Raw genomic sequence first — 16,265 nt, forward strand, 5'->3', positions numbered from 1 at the left:
AGAAAAGGCCTTGACTGTGTGTGAGGTGGTGTGAGGAGCAGAAAAGGCCTTGACTCCGTGTGAGGCGGTGTGAGGAGCAGAAAAGGCCTTGACTGTGTGTGAGGTGGTGTGAGGGGCAGAAAAGGCCTTGACTGTGTGTGAGGTGGTGTGAGGGGCAGAAAAGGCCTTAACTGTGTGTGAGGTGGTGTGAGGGGCAGAAAAGGCCTTGACTGTGTGTGAGGCGGTGTGAGGGGCAGAAAAGGCCTTAACTGTGTGTGAGGCGGTGTGAGGGGCAGAAAAGGCCTTGACTGTGTGTGAGGTGGTGTGAGGGGCAGAAAAGGCCTTGACTCTGTGTGAGCGCTGCTCAGCAGTAACTAAAAGATCCCTGCTTTATCATCATTGTTTCCAGCCCAAATCCAAAAGACAGCCCCATACTACCTGCTCTGAAGAAAGTTAACCCCATCCCAGCCAAAACCTGCACATAGGAGCAGACCTCCCTCCCCACTGGAGCAAGCCAAAGTGGCCTCCAGAGGAACTGCTGGCAGCTGGTGGAGCCCGGGCGTACATGCCCACAAGGTCTAGGTGCCGACCCCCTTGCTGAGCTGGGCTGTAGGGCTGGCCCAGCTGCCCTATGAGCCAAACATCTCCCACCACCCTCCCCTGCCCCGCAGCCTCGCACCCCGTGCCGGCGGAGCCCGAGGTCAGCCTCTGCAGGGCCAGCGTGTGGGTGCCCGTGACCCCACGCGCAGGCGCCGGTGCCCGTTTCTGACGAGCACGTCGCCGTGGCGGGGCGCGGGGGGGTGCAGAGGAGCCCCCGCCTCTCCCCGCAGTTCCCCGGCCGGCACAGCCGATGCCGTTCCCCTGCCCACCAGCACCCAAGCCCCGTCGGGTCCTGTTGGGTGGTTTTCCCACTGCGCCGGCAGAGAAAGAGCAGCAGGAGCCGGCTCCACCTGCAGCCACAGCTCCCTGCCAGCTTGTCTCCTCTGGGACGCCTGCCTCTCAGGGACCTATTAGCACAGGCACCCGTGGAGGATGCCGTCAGGCGAGCCTGGGACTGCGGAGCTGGTTTTCCTGCTCCCGTTTGGGAAAAAGCGCTCTTTGCAGCAGGTGCCAGAGCCGTAGCTGAGAGGAAGGGACTGGGGCCAGGAGCCACGCTCGCTTGAAGAGGTGGCGAGTGCCCGGGTGCCTGCTACAGCCGTGGCCCCTTTTGATCAGCAGGTCTTCTCGCAGGTGGTGCCCAGCCCCGGCGCCTGGCTGCGGGCAGCAGGCTGGGCGTAGAAGCAGCTTGCGAGGAGGCGGGGAGGGCAAGAGCAAGGGCAGGACTTTGCTCAGGCGCTTTGGCCCCCGAGAGCTCTGGAGAGGCGCAACGCCGAAGGTGCAAAAGCGTCCAGTGCTGGCCTGATGCTGAGCCTAGCGGGGCAGTGGGAATTTTGCCAGGGCCGTCAGTGGGCTCAGAGCTGTGCCAGCATTGCCCACGCATGGGCATCTTACCCGTGGGGGCTGCACAGGAAGGAAAAACCCAGGGCAAAAGTGTTCCTAGGGATAAACGGAAAGGAAGCAGAGGTGGCTTTGGGTGGATTTATGCATTGACAGGGGGTGGCCAACGTACCGGGATTCAGCAAAGCCGTGTTTTTCCTTGCCCTTTTTCCCTACACGCAGAGAGCGTAAGAGCTCTTCTGCTTGGTGAAAAAGCGCTGCTCGTGACTCGGGGAGAGTAGCTCCAAAGAGCAGAAGGTAACGGAAAGGAAATAGACCAGACACATCGAAATCAACGCATTTAATAAAACAAAACATCTTTTTTTCTTCCCTAAAAGCTGTCTTAAAAATACCTAACTCTACATTGTTTCAAAATGGAGAGAAAGCTCCTTGGTCTGGGGTACACTGTAATTTTTCAAAGCTATGAAGCCAACTAGACAAATGTATTTGGAGGATTGGACTGAATAGGCCAGGCAAGCTTTTTTTCTTTTGCTTCTCTGTTAAAAGCGTCATAGATGGAGTCCTTGGTGACAGGTTTGGCCGGAGCTGGTTCATCTGCGATGCCAACGTGATTTTTCTTGGCTATGCAGGAACTGGTGGTGATGGTGTAGGCGTTGCTTCTGTAGTATTTCATGGCGGACATGCAAAATGTTTCTTTCAGCCCTCTTCTGAAGTTGGCATTATAGATGGAGTAGAGGGTGGGCTTAGAGGCTGACAAACTGAAAGAGATGCAGGTGATGGCCAGGAAAACCACGGAGCTCATTCTGTAGTCTGTTTCCTGCGGGTGCCACAGCTGCGCCACGTAAAAAGGGAGCGAGGACAGGAGAAAGTCCACGTTTAGCATTAAGAACATCTTGATGGTTTTCACTTTTGCTCTTGGGACAATATTCGTCGTCCTCCTGACAGCCCTACCGTCGGTGCCTATCCTCCAAATGTACTTGAAGACCTTCCAGTAGAAGAGGATGATGAGGATGGCTGGGATGAAGAACACCACGCAGAGGTGGACGATACCGTAGATGGCTCCTTCCCAAGAATCAGGGAGGAAAAAGTTGCAGTGGTCGTCGCTGTTGGAGCCGTAGAAGAAGAAAGCCGGTGACGCCAAGAGAGCATCAAAGAGCCAGCAGGCCAGAATCATCTTCTTGGCTCTCTCCCTCGACACTTTGAAGGTCAGGGGGTAGACGATCGTGTAGAATCGGTCCAGGCAGATAGAGAGGAGCACGTAGATCTGGACTCCAGGGGCGAGGTACTGTACGTACCTGACCAGCTTGCACATCACGTTCCCCAGCACCCACCTGCCGTAGGCAAACTGGAGCAGCACGAAGGGCACGCTCGCGACGCTGCTGAGAAGGTCTGCACAAGCCATGGAGACCACAAAATAGTTGGTTGTGGATTGTGTCCTCCTGCTCCTGTGGATCACTAAGCAAACGAGAGAGTTGCCAAAGACGGAAATCAGCCACAGCGCTCCCAAAACGGTGCCGGCTGCTGCAATTTCCCCCGGCCTCGGCTCATACTGCAAGACAGGGTGGTCCCTGCTTGAGCCGGGTCCCGGGGGTGACTCTGCCATCTCGTAGCCAGCCGGAGAGATGGAGGCTTCGGGGAAGCTCTTGTTCTGCAGCAGGAGCAGTAAGGTAGGGAGAACCAAAGGAGCGCTGCTGTTAGCCATGCTGTGGGCCAACATGGCCACGTCTCTTGCTCAGGCTGCACAAAGAGAGAAGAGAAAAGGCTCTATTTAACAAGCAGGTGTGACAAACCTACCCTGAGCAATGAAAGGTAACTTGAAGTAGTACAGGGGCTGCTTAAAGGAGCCGATTTCAGGGAAACGGTCCGAAAGATGCGGTGAGCCTATCTGGGCCAGCGGAGGCCATTCAGTTTCATGCAGATTTTTATGAATTGCCTCTGACTGTCTTAGGACCGGCCTTTCTGCCCTCTGAAAGAGAAATCTGTCCCTGTCACAGCAGCAGACCGAGGCGCAGGTTCGCCAGTGCTGGCGACCTGCAGACCGAGCGAGCGGATTGTGCCCCACTGACCCCAGCAAGGAGCCGCACCTCACGGTGTCCGTGGGAGTGGCAGAGACCCAGACCAAGAGTGCCCCCGCTCCCTTGACTTGAGAGGAATCCGTCAAGCGGATAGGCAAAGGAGGCTTTTCTTATCCCGAGAGGTGGAACGGGCAGCACCATTTTCCACGACAGTAACAACTTCATTGCTAAGGAGACTAAGCAGGCAAGCCCCGCTCCCACCCAGTCATTACCACCATTGGTGCTAATATCCCTAAGAGCCCTGCATCTTTTTGTTTCTGGACATAACTTGGGAAGGTAAGTGAGGTCTGGATTTGAAGGCAAAGGCAAAGGGAAGAGGATCAGAGCGGGAGGCCTGGCACCAAGCCGGGTGGGCGCTCCTCACCCGGCATCCTCCTCAGCCCTTCCGCAGGGAGGAAATTGCCATCAAGAGCTGGACATTGTCTACCCTGGCCGTCAACGCTGTCCCTGCACGTCCTGGCCTCCTTAGTTCCCTGCCCCATCAAGGGTAGCATTTCCCGTTGGCCCCCTGAGAAGCCGGTGGCGCGACAACCTCCCCCCAAAAGCTGCAGAAGGCTTTTTGATCAAGGGCGGAGTTTTGATTGAGAAGGAAAGCTCTGGGGAGGAGGTAAATGCCCTCAGGCAGCTGAGGGGTGGGGGGAGCCTTTTGGTTTCCAGCAGCGGAGCCTCGGGTCGTGTCGGTGTAACCGTCACTAGATGCGACTGCCGTCGGCTGCTGCTGCCTCTCTGTGCTCCGGAGAAAACCCGGGGAGAGGGTCGATGTCCTTACCTTGGTCAGGGAGCGCCCAAGCAGCAAGTCTGACTCTTCAGAGCTCACCCTGTGGAGGCCGGCTGTCGAGCGGAGCCCGTCCTCCAGCAGCCTGAAGGCTCTGCAGGTCTGTGGGCGACCCAAGGGCCAACTGAAGGGTTGTCATGAGCAACTGGCCCCAACACAGAACACAGAACACAGAACACGGAACCTCTGCCCACAGCTGTGGGCTTGCTCAGAGCTTGCTCAGCTCCGGGCAGGGACCCGGTCGCCTTGTCTTGGCCTTGGCGCGGGCCAAATTTCTGCCCTCAGGACGCCTCTGTTGACATGACCTGTGGGTTTGCAGGGGTGCGGGGGCTGCCAGATGAGTCTTGCCCCTGCTCTTTTCAAACGCGCCTGGCTCAGCTTACAGTCCCCCCTTTCTCCTTTGCCTCTCAAGTCGGTCCCCTTGGTGGCTTGCCAGACCCTTGCAGTCCTGCCTCCTTCTTTCCACCCTCTGTGCAGGCATTGCCTTGCCTGGGCACTGATAACTTGGCCTTCACGGCTCGGAGCCCAGGTAGTGAACGTCACCAGATCGCTGAGCACGAGGCACAAAAAGAGCTTTGAGCTGGGTTTGCAGGGGATTATGGCTCTGTTCGCTGCCAAAAAGCTCACTGCCAGAGACGGGTAGCAGTTGAACTTGGGGGCCCTCCCTCTTTACCTCTCCAAAGCGGCACCGAGCAGTCGTCCAACGTGGATGCTCGTTGCTGACTACAGCACCGCCCCTCCTGCTGGCACAGGCAATAATCCGTCTGCTTTTGAGACGGTGCTTTTCACCTGCCTGGAGGCTCGAGTGACCTCTGTACTTCTGAGCAAGCTCTGAAATAGAGCTCCTGGGACCTAACCGTGTTGTTGCCTCATCCTCATGGTAGGATGTCGTGGTTGAAGCCCAGCTGGCAACTAAGACCCACACAGCCACTCGCTCACTGCCCCCAGGTGGGATGGGGGAGAGAATCAGAAGAGTAAAAGTGAGAAAACTCGTGGGCTGAGATAAAGACAGTTTAGTAGGTAGAGCAAAAACCGCTGAGCATGACGTCATATGGTATGGAATATCCCTTTGGCCAGTTGGGGTCAGCTGTCCTGGCTGTGTCCCCTCCCAACTTCTTGTGCCACCCCAGCCCACTCACCGGTGGGGCGGTGTGAGGAGCAGAAAAGGCCTTGACTGTGTGTGAGGCGGTGTGAGGGGCAGAAAAGGCCTTGACTGTGTGTGAGGTGGTGTGAGGGGCAGAATATGCCTTGACTCCGTGTGAGGTGGTGTGAGGAGCAGAAAAGGCCTTGACTGTGTGTGAGGTGGTGTGAGGGGCAGAAAAGGCCTTGACTGTGTGTGAGGTGGTGTGAGGGGCAGAAAAGGCCTTGACTCCGTGTGAGGCAGTGTGAGGGGCAGAAAAGGCCTTGACTGTGTGTGAGGTGGTGTGAGGGGCAGAAAAGGCCTTGACTCCGTGTGAGGCGGTGTGAGGGGCAGAAAAGGCCTTGACTCTGTGTGAGGCGGTGTGAGGGGCAGAAAAGGCCTTGACTGTGTGTGAGGTGGTGTGAGGGGCAGAAAAGGCCTTGACTGTGTGTGAGGCGGTGTGAGGAGCAGAAAAGGCCTTGACTGTGTGTGAGGTGGTGTGAGGGGCAGAAAAGGCCTTGACTCTGTGTGAGCGCTGCTCAGCAGTAACTAAAAGATCCCTGCTTTATCATCATTGTTTCCAGCCCAAATCCAAAAGACAGCCCCATACTAGCTGCTCTGAAGAAAGTTAACCCCATCCCAGCCTAAACCTGCACATAGGAGCAGACCTCCCTCCCCACTGGAGCAAGCCAAAGTGGCCTCCAGAGGAACTGCTGGCAGCTGGTGGAGCCTGGGCGTACATGCCCGCAAGGTCTAGGTGCCGACCCCCTTGCTGAGCTGGGCTGTAGGGCTGGCCCAGCTGCCCTATGAGCCAAACACGTCCCACCACCCTCCCCTGCCCCGCAGCCTCGCGCCCCGTGCCGGCGGAGCCCGAGGTCAGCCTCTGCAGGGCCAGCGTGTGGGTGCCCGTGACCCCACGCACAGGCGCCGGTGCCCGTTTCTGACGAGCACGTCACCGTGGCGGGGCGCGGGGGGGTGCAGAGGAGCCCCCGCCTCTCCCCGCGGTTCCCCGGTGTCGTGGTTTAAGCCCAGCCGGACTAATCACTACACAGCTGCTCACTCACTCCTCTTCCTCAGCTGGACAGGAGAGAGAAAATATGAGGAAAAGGCTTATAGGTCGAGATAAGGACATAGGGAGATCACTCACCAATTACCATCATGGGCAAAACAGACTTGACTTGGGGAAATTAGTTTAATTTATTACCAATCAAAATCAGAGTAGGATAATGAGAAGTAAAACCAAATCTTAAAAAAACACCTTCCCCCCACCCCTCCCTTCTTCCCGGGCTCAACTTCACTCCTGATTTTCTGCCTCTCCCCCCGAGCGGCGCAGGGGGACGGGGAATGGGGGTTGCGGTCAGTTCATCACATGTTTGTTTCTGCCGCTCCTTCCTCCTCACACTCTTCCCCTGCTCCAGCGTGGGGTCCCTCCCACAGGAGACAGTTCTCCACGAACTTCTCCAACGTGGGTTCTTCCCATGGGCTGCAGTTCTTCACGAACTGCTCCAGCATGGGTCCGTTCCACGGGGTGCAGTCCTTCAGGAACAGACTGCTCCAGCGTGGGTCCCCCGCGGGATCGCAAGTCCTGCCAGCAAACCTGCTCCAGCGTGGGCTCCTCTCTCCACGGCTCCACAGGTCCTGCCAGGAGCCTGCTCCAGCATGTGCTTCCCACAGGATCACAGCCTCCTTCAGGCATCCACCTGCTCCAGCGTGGGGTCCTCCACGGGCTGCAGGTAGATATCTGCTCCGCCGTGGACCTCCATGGGCTGCAGGGGCACAGCCTGCTTCACCATGGTCTTCACCACGGGCTGCAGGGGAATCTCTGCTCCGGCGCCTGGAGCCTCTCCTCCCCCTCCTTCTTCACTGACCTTGGTGTCTGCAGAGTTGTTTCTCTCACATATTCTCACTCCTCTCTTCTCCGGCTGCCGCTTCCCGTTTTTTTCCCCCCTTCTTAAATATGTTATCACAGAGGCGCTACCACTGTTGCTGATTAGCTCAGCCTTAGCCAGTGGCAGATCCGTCTTAGAGTCGGCTGGCATTGGCTCTATCAGACATAGGAGAAGCTTCTAGCAGCTTCTCACAGAAGCCACCCCTGTAGCCCCCCCTGCTACCAAAGCGCTGCCACGCAAACCCAATACACCCGGCCGGCACAGCCTGTGCCGTTCCCCTGCCCACCAGCACCCAAGCCCCGTCAGGTCCTGTTGGGTGGTTTTCCCACTGCGCTGGCAGAGAAAGAGCAGCAGGAGCCGGCTCCACCTGCAGCCACAGCTCCCTGCCAGCTTGTCTCCTCTGGGACGCCTGCCTCTCAGGGACCTATTAGCACAGGCACCCGTGGAGGATGCCGTCAGGCGAGCCTGGGACTGCGGAGCTGGTTTTCCTGCTCCCGTTTGGGAAAAAGCGCTCTTTGCAGCAGGTGCCAGAGCCGTAGCTGAGAGGAAGGGACTGGGGCCAGGAGCCACGCTCGCTTGAAGAGGTGGCGAGTGCCCGGGTGCCTGCTACAGCCGTGGCCCCTTTTGATCAGCAGGTCTTCTCGCAGGTGGTGCCCAGCCCCGGCGCCTGGCTGTGGGCAGCAGGCTGGGCGTAGAAGCAGCTTGCGAGGAGGCGGGGAGGGCAAGAGCAAGGGCAGGACTTTGCTCAGGCGCTTTGGCCCCCGAGAGCTCTGGAGAGGCGCAACGTCGAAGGTGCAAAAGCGTCCAGCGCTGGCCTGATGCTGAGCCTAGCGGGGCAGTGGGAATTTTGCCAGGGCCGTCAGTGGGCTCAGAGCTGTGCCAGCATTGCCCACGCATGGGCATCTTACCCGTGGGGGCTGCACAGGAAGGAAAAACCCAGGGCAAAAGTGTTCCTAGGGATAAACGGAAAGGAAGCAGAGGTGGCTTTGGGTGGATTTATGCATTGACTGGTGGTGGCCAACGTACCGGGATTCAGCAAAGCCGTGTTTTTCCTTGCCCTTTTTCCCTACACGCAGAGAGCGTAAGAGCTCTTCTGCTTGGTGAAAAAGCGATGCTCGTGACTCGGGGAGAGTAGCTCCAAAGAGCAGAAGGTAACGGAAAGGAAATAGACGAGACACATCGAAATCAATGCATTTAATAAAACAAAACATCTTTTTTTCTTCCCTAAAAGCTGTGTCAAAAATACCTAACTCTACATTGTTTCAAAACGGAGAGAAAGCTCCTTGGTCTGGGGTACACTGTAATTTTTCAAAGCAATGAAGCCAACTAGACAAATGTATTTGGAGGATTGGACTGAATAGGCCAGGCAAGCTTTTTTTCTTTTGCTTCTCTGTTAAAAGCGTCATAGATGGAGTCCTTGGTGACAGGTTTGGCCGGAGCTGCTTCATCTGCGATGCCAACGTGATTTTTCTTGGCTATGCAGGAACTGGTGGTGATGGTGTAGGCGTTGCTTCTGTAGTATTTCATGGCGGACATGCAAAATGTTTCTTTCAGCCCTCTTCTGAAGTTGGCATTATAGATGGAGTAGAGGGTGGGCTTAGAGGCTGACGAACTGAAAGAGATGCAGGTGATGGCCAGGAAAACCACGGAGCTCATTCTGTAGTCTGTTTCCTGCGGGTGCCACAGCTGCGCCACGTAAAAAGGGAGCCAGGACAGGAGAAAGTCCACGTTTAGCATTAAGAACATCTTGATGGTTTTCACTTTTGCTCTTGGGACAATATTCGTCGTCCTCCTGACAGCCCTACCGTCGGTGCCTATCCTCCAAATGTACTTGAAGACCTTCCAGTAGAAGAGGATGATGAGGATGGCTGGGATGAAGAACACCACGCAGAGGTGGACGATACCGTAGATGGCTCCTTCCCAAGAATCAGGGAGGAAAAAGTTGCAGTGGTCGTCGCTGTTGGAGCCGTAGAAGAAGAAAGCCGGTGACGCCAAGAGAGCATCAAAGAGCCAGCAGGCCAGAATCATCTTCTTGGCTCTCTCCCTCGACACTTTGAAGGTCAGGGGGTAGACGATCGTGTAGAATCGGTCCAGGCAGATAGAGAGGAGCACGTAGATCTGGACTCCAGGGGCGAGGTACTGTACGTACCTGACCAGCTTGCACATCACGTTCCCCAGCACCCACCTGCCGTAGGCAAACTGGAGCAGCACGAAGGGCACGCTCGCGACGCTGCTGAGAAGGTCTGCACAAGCCATGGAGACCACAAAATAGTTGGTTGTGGATTGTGTCCTCCTGCTCCTGTGGATCACTAAGCAAACGAGAGAGTTGCCAAAGACGGAAATCAGCCACAGCGCTCCCAAAACGGTGCCGGCTGCTGCAATTTCCCCCGGCCTCGGCTCATACTGCAAGACAGGGTGGTCCCTGCTTGAGCCGGGTCCCGGGGGTGACTCCGCCATCTCGTAGCCAGCCGGAGAGATGGAGGCTTCGGGGAAGCTCTTGTTCTGCAGCAGGAGCAGTAAGGTAGGGAGAACCAAAGGAGCGCTGCTGTTAGCCATGCTGTGGGCCAACATGGCCACGTCTCTTGCTCAGGCTGCACAAAGAGAGAAGAGAAAAGGCTCTATTTAACAAGCAGGTGTGACAAACCTACCCTGAGCAATGAAAGGTAACTTGAAGTAGTACAGGGGCTGCTTAAAGGAGCCGATTTCAGGGAAATGGTCCGAAAGATGCGGTGAGCCTACCTGGGCCAGCGGAGGCCATTCAGTTTCATGCAGATTTTTATGAATTGCCTCTGACTGTCTTAGGACCGGCCTTTCTGCCCTCTGAAAGAGAAATCTGTCCCTTTCACAGCAGCAGACCGAGGCGCAGGTTCGCCAGTGCTGGCGACCTGCAGACCGAGCGAGCGGATTGTGCCCCACTGACCCCAGCAAGGAGCCGCACCTCACGGTGTCCGTGGAAATGGCAGAGACCCAGACCAAGAGTGTCCCCGCTCCCTTGACTTGAGAGGAATCCGTCAAGCGGATAGGCAAAGGAGGCTTTTCTTATCCCGAGAGGTGGAACGGGCAGCACCATTTTCCACGACAGTAACAACTTCATTGCTAAGGAGACTAAGCAGGCAAGCCCTGCTCCCACCCAGTCATTACCACCATTGGTGCTAATATCCCTAAGAGCCCTGCATCTTTTTGTTTCTGGACATAACTTGGGAAGGTAAGTGAGGTCTGCATTTGAAGGCAAAGGCAAAGGGAAGAGGATCAGAGCGGGAGGCCTGGCACCAAGCCGGGTGGGCGCTCCTCACCCGGCATCCTCCTCAGCCCTTCCGCAGGGAGGAAATTGCCATCAAGAGCTGGACATTGTCTACCCTGGCCGTCAACGCTGTCCCCGCACGTCCTGGCCTCCTTAGTTCCCTGCCCCATCAAGGGTAGCATTTCCCGTTGGCCCCCTGAGAAGCCGGTGGCGCGACAACCTCCCCCCAAAAGCTGCAGAAGGCTTTTTGATCAAGGGCAGAGTTTTGATTGAGAAGGCAAGCTGTGGGGAGGAGGTAAATGCCCTCAGGCAGCTGAGGGGTGGGGGGAGCCTTTTGGTTTCCAGCAGCGGAGCCTCGGGTCGTGTCGGTGTAACCGTCACTAGATGCGACTGCCATCGTCGGCTGCTGCTGCCTCTCTGTGCTCCGGAGAAAACCCGGGGAGAGGGTCGATGTCCTTACCTTGGTCAGGGAGCGCCCAAGCAGCAAGTCTGACTCTTCAGAGCTCACCCTGTGGAGGCCGGCTGTCGAGCGGAGCCCGTCCTCCAGCAGCCTGAAGGCTCTGCAGGTCTGTGGGCGACCCAAGGGCCAACTGAAGGGTTGCCATGAGCAACTGGCCCCAACACAGAACACAGAACACGGAACCTCTGCCCACAGCTGTGGGCTTGCTCAGAGCTTGCTCAGCTCCGGGCAGGGACCCGGTCGCCTTGTCTTGGCCTTGGCGCGGGCCAAATTTCTGCCCTCAGGACGCCTCTGTTGACATGACCTGCGGGTTTGCAGGGGTGCGGGGGCTGCCAGATGAGTCTTGCCCCTGCTCTTTTCAAACGCGCCTGGCTCAGCTTACAGTCCCCCCTTTCTCCTTTGCCTCTCAAGTCGGTCCCCTTGGTGCCTTGCCAGACCCTTGCAGTCCTGCCTCCTTCTTTCCACCCCCTGTGCAGGCATTGCCTTGCCTGGGCACTGATAACTTGGCCTTCACGGCTCGGAGCCCAGGTAGTGAACATCACCAGATCGCTGAGCACGAGGCACAAAAAGAGCTTCGAGCTGGGTTTGCAGGGGATTATGGCTCTGTTCGCTGCCAAAAAGCTCACCGCCAGAGACGGGTAGCAGTTGAACTTGGGGGCCCTCCCTCTTTACCTCTCCAAAGCGGCACCGAGCAGTCGTCCAACGTGGACGCTCGTTGTTGACTACAGCACCGCCCCTCCTGCTGGCACAGGCAATAATCCGTCTGCTTTTGAGACGGTGCTTTTCACCTGCCTGGAGGCTCGAGTGACCTCTGTACTTCTGAGCAAGCTCTGAAATAGAGCTCCTGGGACCTAACCGTGTTGATGCCTCATCCTCATGATAGGAGCAGACCTCCCTCCCCACTGGAGCAAGCCAAAGTGGCCTCCAGAGGAACTGCTGGCAGCTGGTGGAGCCCGGGCGTACATGCCCACAAGGTCTAGGTGCCGACCCCCTTGCTGAGCTGGGCTGTAGGGCTGGCCCAGCTGCCCTATCAGCCAAACACCTCCCACCACCCTCCCCTGCCCCGCAGCCTCGCGCCCCGTGCCGGCGGAGCCCGAGGTCAGCCTCTGCAGGGCCAGCGTGTGGGTGCCCGTGTCCCCCACGCACAGGCGCCGGTGCCCGTTTCTGACGAGCAAGTCGCCGTGGCGGGGCGCGGGGCGGTGCAGAGGAGCCCCCGCCTCTCCCCGCAGTTCCCCGGCTGGCACAGCCTGTGCCGTTCCCCTGCCCACCAGCACCCAAGCCCCGTCGGGTGCTGTTGGGTGGTTTTCCCACTGCGCCGGCAGAGAAAGAGCAGCAGGAGCCGGCTCCACCTGCAGCCACAGCTCCCTGCCAGCTTGTCTCCTCTGGGACGCCTGCCTCTCAGGGACCTATTAGCACAGGCACCCGTGGAGGATGCCGTCAGGCGAGCCTGGGACTGCGGAGCTGGTTTTCCTGCTCCCGTTTGGGAAAAAGCGCTCTTTGCAGCAGGTGCCAGAGCCGTAGCTGAGAGGAAGGGACTGGGGCCAGGAGCCACGCTCGCTTGAAGAGGTGGCGAGTGCTCGGGTGCCTGCTACAGCCGTGGCCCCTTTTGATCAGCAGGTCTTCTCGCAGGTGGTGCCCAGCCCCGGCGCCTGGCTGTGGGCAGCAGGCTGGGCGTAGAAGCAGCTTGCGAGGAGGCGGGGAGGGCAAGAGCAAGGGCAGGACTTTGCTCAGGCGCTTTGGCCCCCGAGAGCTCTGGAGAGGCGCAATGCCGAAGGTGCAAAAGCGTCCAGCGCTGGCCTGATGCTGAGCCTAGCGGGGCAGTGGGAATTTTGCCACGGCCGTCAGTGGGCTCAGAGCTGTGCCAGCATTGCCCACGCATGGGCATCTTACCCGTGGGGGCTGCACAGGAAGGAAAAACCCAGGGCAAAAGTGTTCCTAGGGATAAACGGAAAGGAAGCAGAGGTGGCTTTGGGTGGATTTATGCATTGACAGGGGGTGGCCAACGTACCGGGATTCAGCAAAGCCGTGTTTTTCCTTGCCCTTTTTCCCTACACGCAGAGAGCGTAAGAGCTCTTCTGCTTGGTGAAAAAGCGATGCTCGTGACTCGGGGAGAGTAGCTCCAAAGAGCAGAAGGTAACGGAAAGGAAATAGACGAGACACATTGAAATCAACGCATTTAATAAAATAAAACATCTTTTTTTCTTCCCTAAAAGCTGTGTTAAAAATACCTAACTCTACATTGTTTCAAAACGGAGAGAAAGCTCCTTGGTCTGGGGTACACTGTAATTTTTCAAAGCAATGCAGCCAACTAGACAAATGTATTTGGAGGATTGGACTGAATAGGCCAGGCAAGCTTTTTTTCTTTTGCTTCTCTGTTAAAAGCGTCATAGATGGAGTCCTTGGTGACAGGTTTGGCCGTAGCTCGGATATCTGCAATGCCAACGTGATTTTTCTTGGCTATGCAGGAACTGGTGGTGATGGTGTAGGCGTTGCTTCTGTAGCATTTCATGGCAGACATGCAAAATGTTTCTTTCATCCCTCTTCTGAAGTTGGCATTATAGATGGAGTAGAGGGTGGGCTTAGAGGCTGACGAACTGAAAGAGATGAAGGTGACGGCCAGGAAAACCACGGAGCTCATTCTGTAGTCTGTTTCCTGCGGGTGCCACAGCTGCGCCACGTAAAAAGGGAGCCAGGACAGGAGAAAGACCGCGTTTAACATTAAGAACATCTTGATGGTTTTCACTTTTGCTCTTGGGACAATATTCGTTGTCCTCCTGACAGTCCTACCGTCGGTGCCTATCCTCCAAATGTACTTGATGACCTTCCAGTAGAAGAGGATGATGAGGATGGCTGGGATGAAGAACACCACGCAGAGGTGGACGATACCGTAGACGGCTCCTTCCCAAGAATCAGGGAGGAAAAAGTTGCAGTGGTCGTCGCTGTTGGAGCCGTAGAAGAAGAAAGCCGGTGACGCCAAGAGAGCATCAAAGAGCCAGGAGGCCAGAATCATCTTCTTGGCTTTCTCCCTTGACACTTTGAAGCTCAGGGGGTAGACGATAGTGTAGAATCGGTCCAGGCAGATAGAGAGGAGCACGTAGATCTGGACTCCAGGGGCGAGGTACTGTACGTACCTGACCAGCTTGCACATCACGTTCCCCAGCACCCACCTGCCGTAGGTGAACTGGAGCAGCACGAAGGGCACGCTCGCGACGCTGCTGAGAAGGTCTGCACAAGCCATGGAGACCACAAAATAGTTGGTTGTGGATTGTGTCCTCCTGCTCCTGTGGATCACTAAGCAAACGAGAGAGTTGCCAAAGACGGAAATCAGCCACAGCGCTCCCAAAACGGTGCCGGCTGCTGCAATTTCCCCCGGCCTCGGCTCATACTGCAAGACAGGGTGGTCCCTGCTTGAGCCGGGTCCCGGGGGTGACTCCGCCATCTCGTAGCCAGCCGGAGAGATGGAGGCTTCGGGGAAGCTCTTGTTCTGCAGCAGGAGCAGTAAGGTAGGGAGAACCAAAGGAGCGCTGCTGTTAGCCATGCTGTGGGCCAACATGGCCACGTCTCTTGCTCAGGCTGCACAAAGAGAGAAGAGAAAAGGCTCTATTTAACAAGCACGTGTGACAAACCTACCCTGAGCAATGAAAGGTAACTTGAAGTAGTACAGGGGCTGCTTAAAGGAGCCGATTTCAGGGAAACGGTCCGAAAGATGCAGTGAGCCTATCTGGGCCAGCGGAGGCCATTCAGTTTCATGCAGATTTTTATGAATGGCCTGAGTATTTTAGGACCATTGGTAAAATAATAGATGTATTGCTAGGTAGAGTTTCCACTCTTGGAGTTAACCATGTGGTTGCGTTCGTTCTATCCTATCACAGGTATAAAATGGAAAAATACTTAGTATTAGCGCCTATCCATTTAGAGACACCGTATTGGGGCATTATGCTCAAAATGTGTCCTTTCAGTCTTGCTATTGACATGCAAAGCCTATTGCTCATTAGAAACAGAAAGTCTTTTTCTGTGTCTATGTTGGGTGAATGCTTAACTCTAGAGTCTTGATACTGTTCGAGATAAATCCGGATTCAATTAATGACCTGAAGATGAAAAACTTCATCCCAGAATCCCAATGAACAACTTCAAAAAGCCACCAGCATCCTCCTCAGCTTTCCAATTGATCCAAATTCTCAGCTTTGTTTTCTGAGTTTTCTTTCAATGTTTTGCTGATGCTTTTTGCTCTGCCTTCTCTAGCTCTGCATCTATGACCTATTACTTTTTCCTTGTCTGCCTACTCAGAGCAGTGCCTGACAGCACAAAGCCACTGGATGAATCTGGGATCTTGCTCCTTGCACTGTTTTGCATGTCATCTTCAATAATGCAATGCAAAAAAATAGTCAGATGTGAAAGAAGAGAAAATGTATTAATTGCTTGACATGGTTTGAGAAGATTTTTTTTCCTCTAGCTTTTGAGACCCTGTATTCATTAGCTGTGCTTAATATAACATTGCATGTTTCACATGAACAGGCTTGATGTACAATCAGCTGCATAGCTCGGGCATAAATTTAGCATGCTTGAAAATTCAGAATGAGTTTGAGAGCGGCACAGCACAGCTGCATGGACATAGCCAGTCTGCATAGCAGCCGGGCTGCCGCAGAACCCCGCTGCACCTCTCCTCGCACCATGCCTGGCTGCTGACTCGGCATCATCGGAAAAGTGGGCCAACACATGAGTCACCAAGGCTGCTCCCAAAGCAGCTGGCCTTATTTAGCAGCTTTCGCATGCAGGTAGTGTCTGGGAGCTGAAAACATGACTCAGGTTAAGTTGGACTTGTAGTTAAAGCAGTTGGAGGCTAGTGACAACTGGGTTTGTTTCAGTGGGGCGTGTTAAACAAGGAATTTTGCATGTCACGGTCCTGTCACAATCACACTTGGAGACATCAGCAGTGAGACCAAGCATTGGGTGTCGTGGGGGTTGAGTTCCTGACTGCCTGCAAGGGGCACCGTGCATCTGAGCCTGCAGATGATACCCTGCCCCTCGTCCCATCTTCTGCTGGAGGGCTGGGCAGTGCTGCCCAGCCTGGCCTTTGCTTTCCCCTCATCCTTAGCTGCCTTCCCTCATCATTTTCTTAGTAGCTTTGCCTGGAAGATGATTCCTGGTTTCTCAATCAATTCCTGTTTGTCTTTCCCCACCCTCCGTCGGGTGGATCTGCTCCCCTGGAGATACCCTGCCATTATCAGCTGTCTGCAGGGTATTTGGGCTGCTGTCTCTGGCAGAGTGGCAGGACGCATTGACAGTACA

The 16,265-nt window shown here is 55.8% G+C and overlaps 3 protein-coding genes across 3 annotated transcripts; all 3 read right to left on the reverse strand.

The window, feature by feature from the left end:
- Positions 1 to 1,888: 1,888 nt before the first annotated feature.
- On the reverse strand, positions 1,889 to 3,133 carry LOC132316966 (probable G-protein coupled receptor 19). The gene has a single exon (XM_059817111.1). It carries the CDS (start codon positions 3,131 to 3,133, stop codon positions 1,889 to 1,891), a length of 1,245 nt encoding a protein of 414 aa, XP_059673094.1.
- Positions 3,134 to 8,601: 5,468 nt separating this feature from the next.
- Positions 8,602 to 9,846, reverse strand: LOC132316964 (probable G-protein coupled receptor 19). Its single transcript, XM_059817109.1, has one exon. The coding sequence runs from the start codon at positions 9,844 to 9,846 to the stop codon at positions 8,602 to 8,604; it is 1,245 nt and encodes a 414-aa protein (XP_059673092.1).
- Positions 9,847 to 13,284: 3,438 nt separating this feature from the next.
- Positions 13,285 to 14,529, reverse strand: LOC132316962 (probable G-protein coupled receptor 19). Its single transcript, XM_059817106.1, has one exon. The coding sequence runs from the start codon at positions 14,527 to 14,529 to the stop codon at positions 13,285 to 13,287; it is 1,245 nt and encodes a 414-aa protein (XP_059673089.1).
- Between the last annotated feature and the right edge of the window lie 1,736 nt (positions 14,530 to 16,265).

The sequence above is a fragment of the Gavia stellata genome, chromosome 4, assembly GCF_030936135.1.
Source record: "Gavia stellata isolate bGavSte3 chromosome 4, bGavSte3.hap2, whole genome shotgun sequence".
Classification (NCBI taxonomy): Eukaryota; Metazoa; Chordata; class Aves; order Gaviiformes; family Gaviidae; genus Gavia; species Gavia stellata.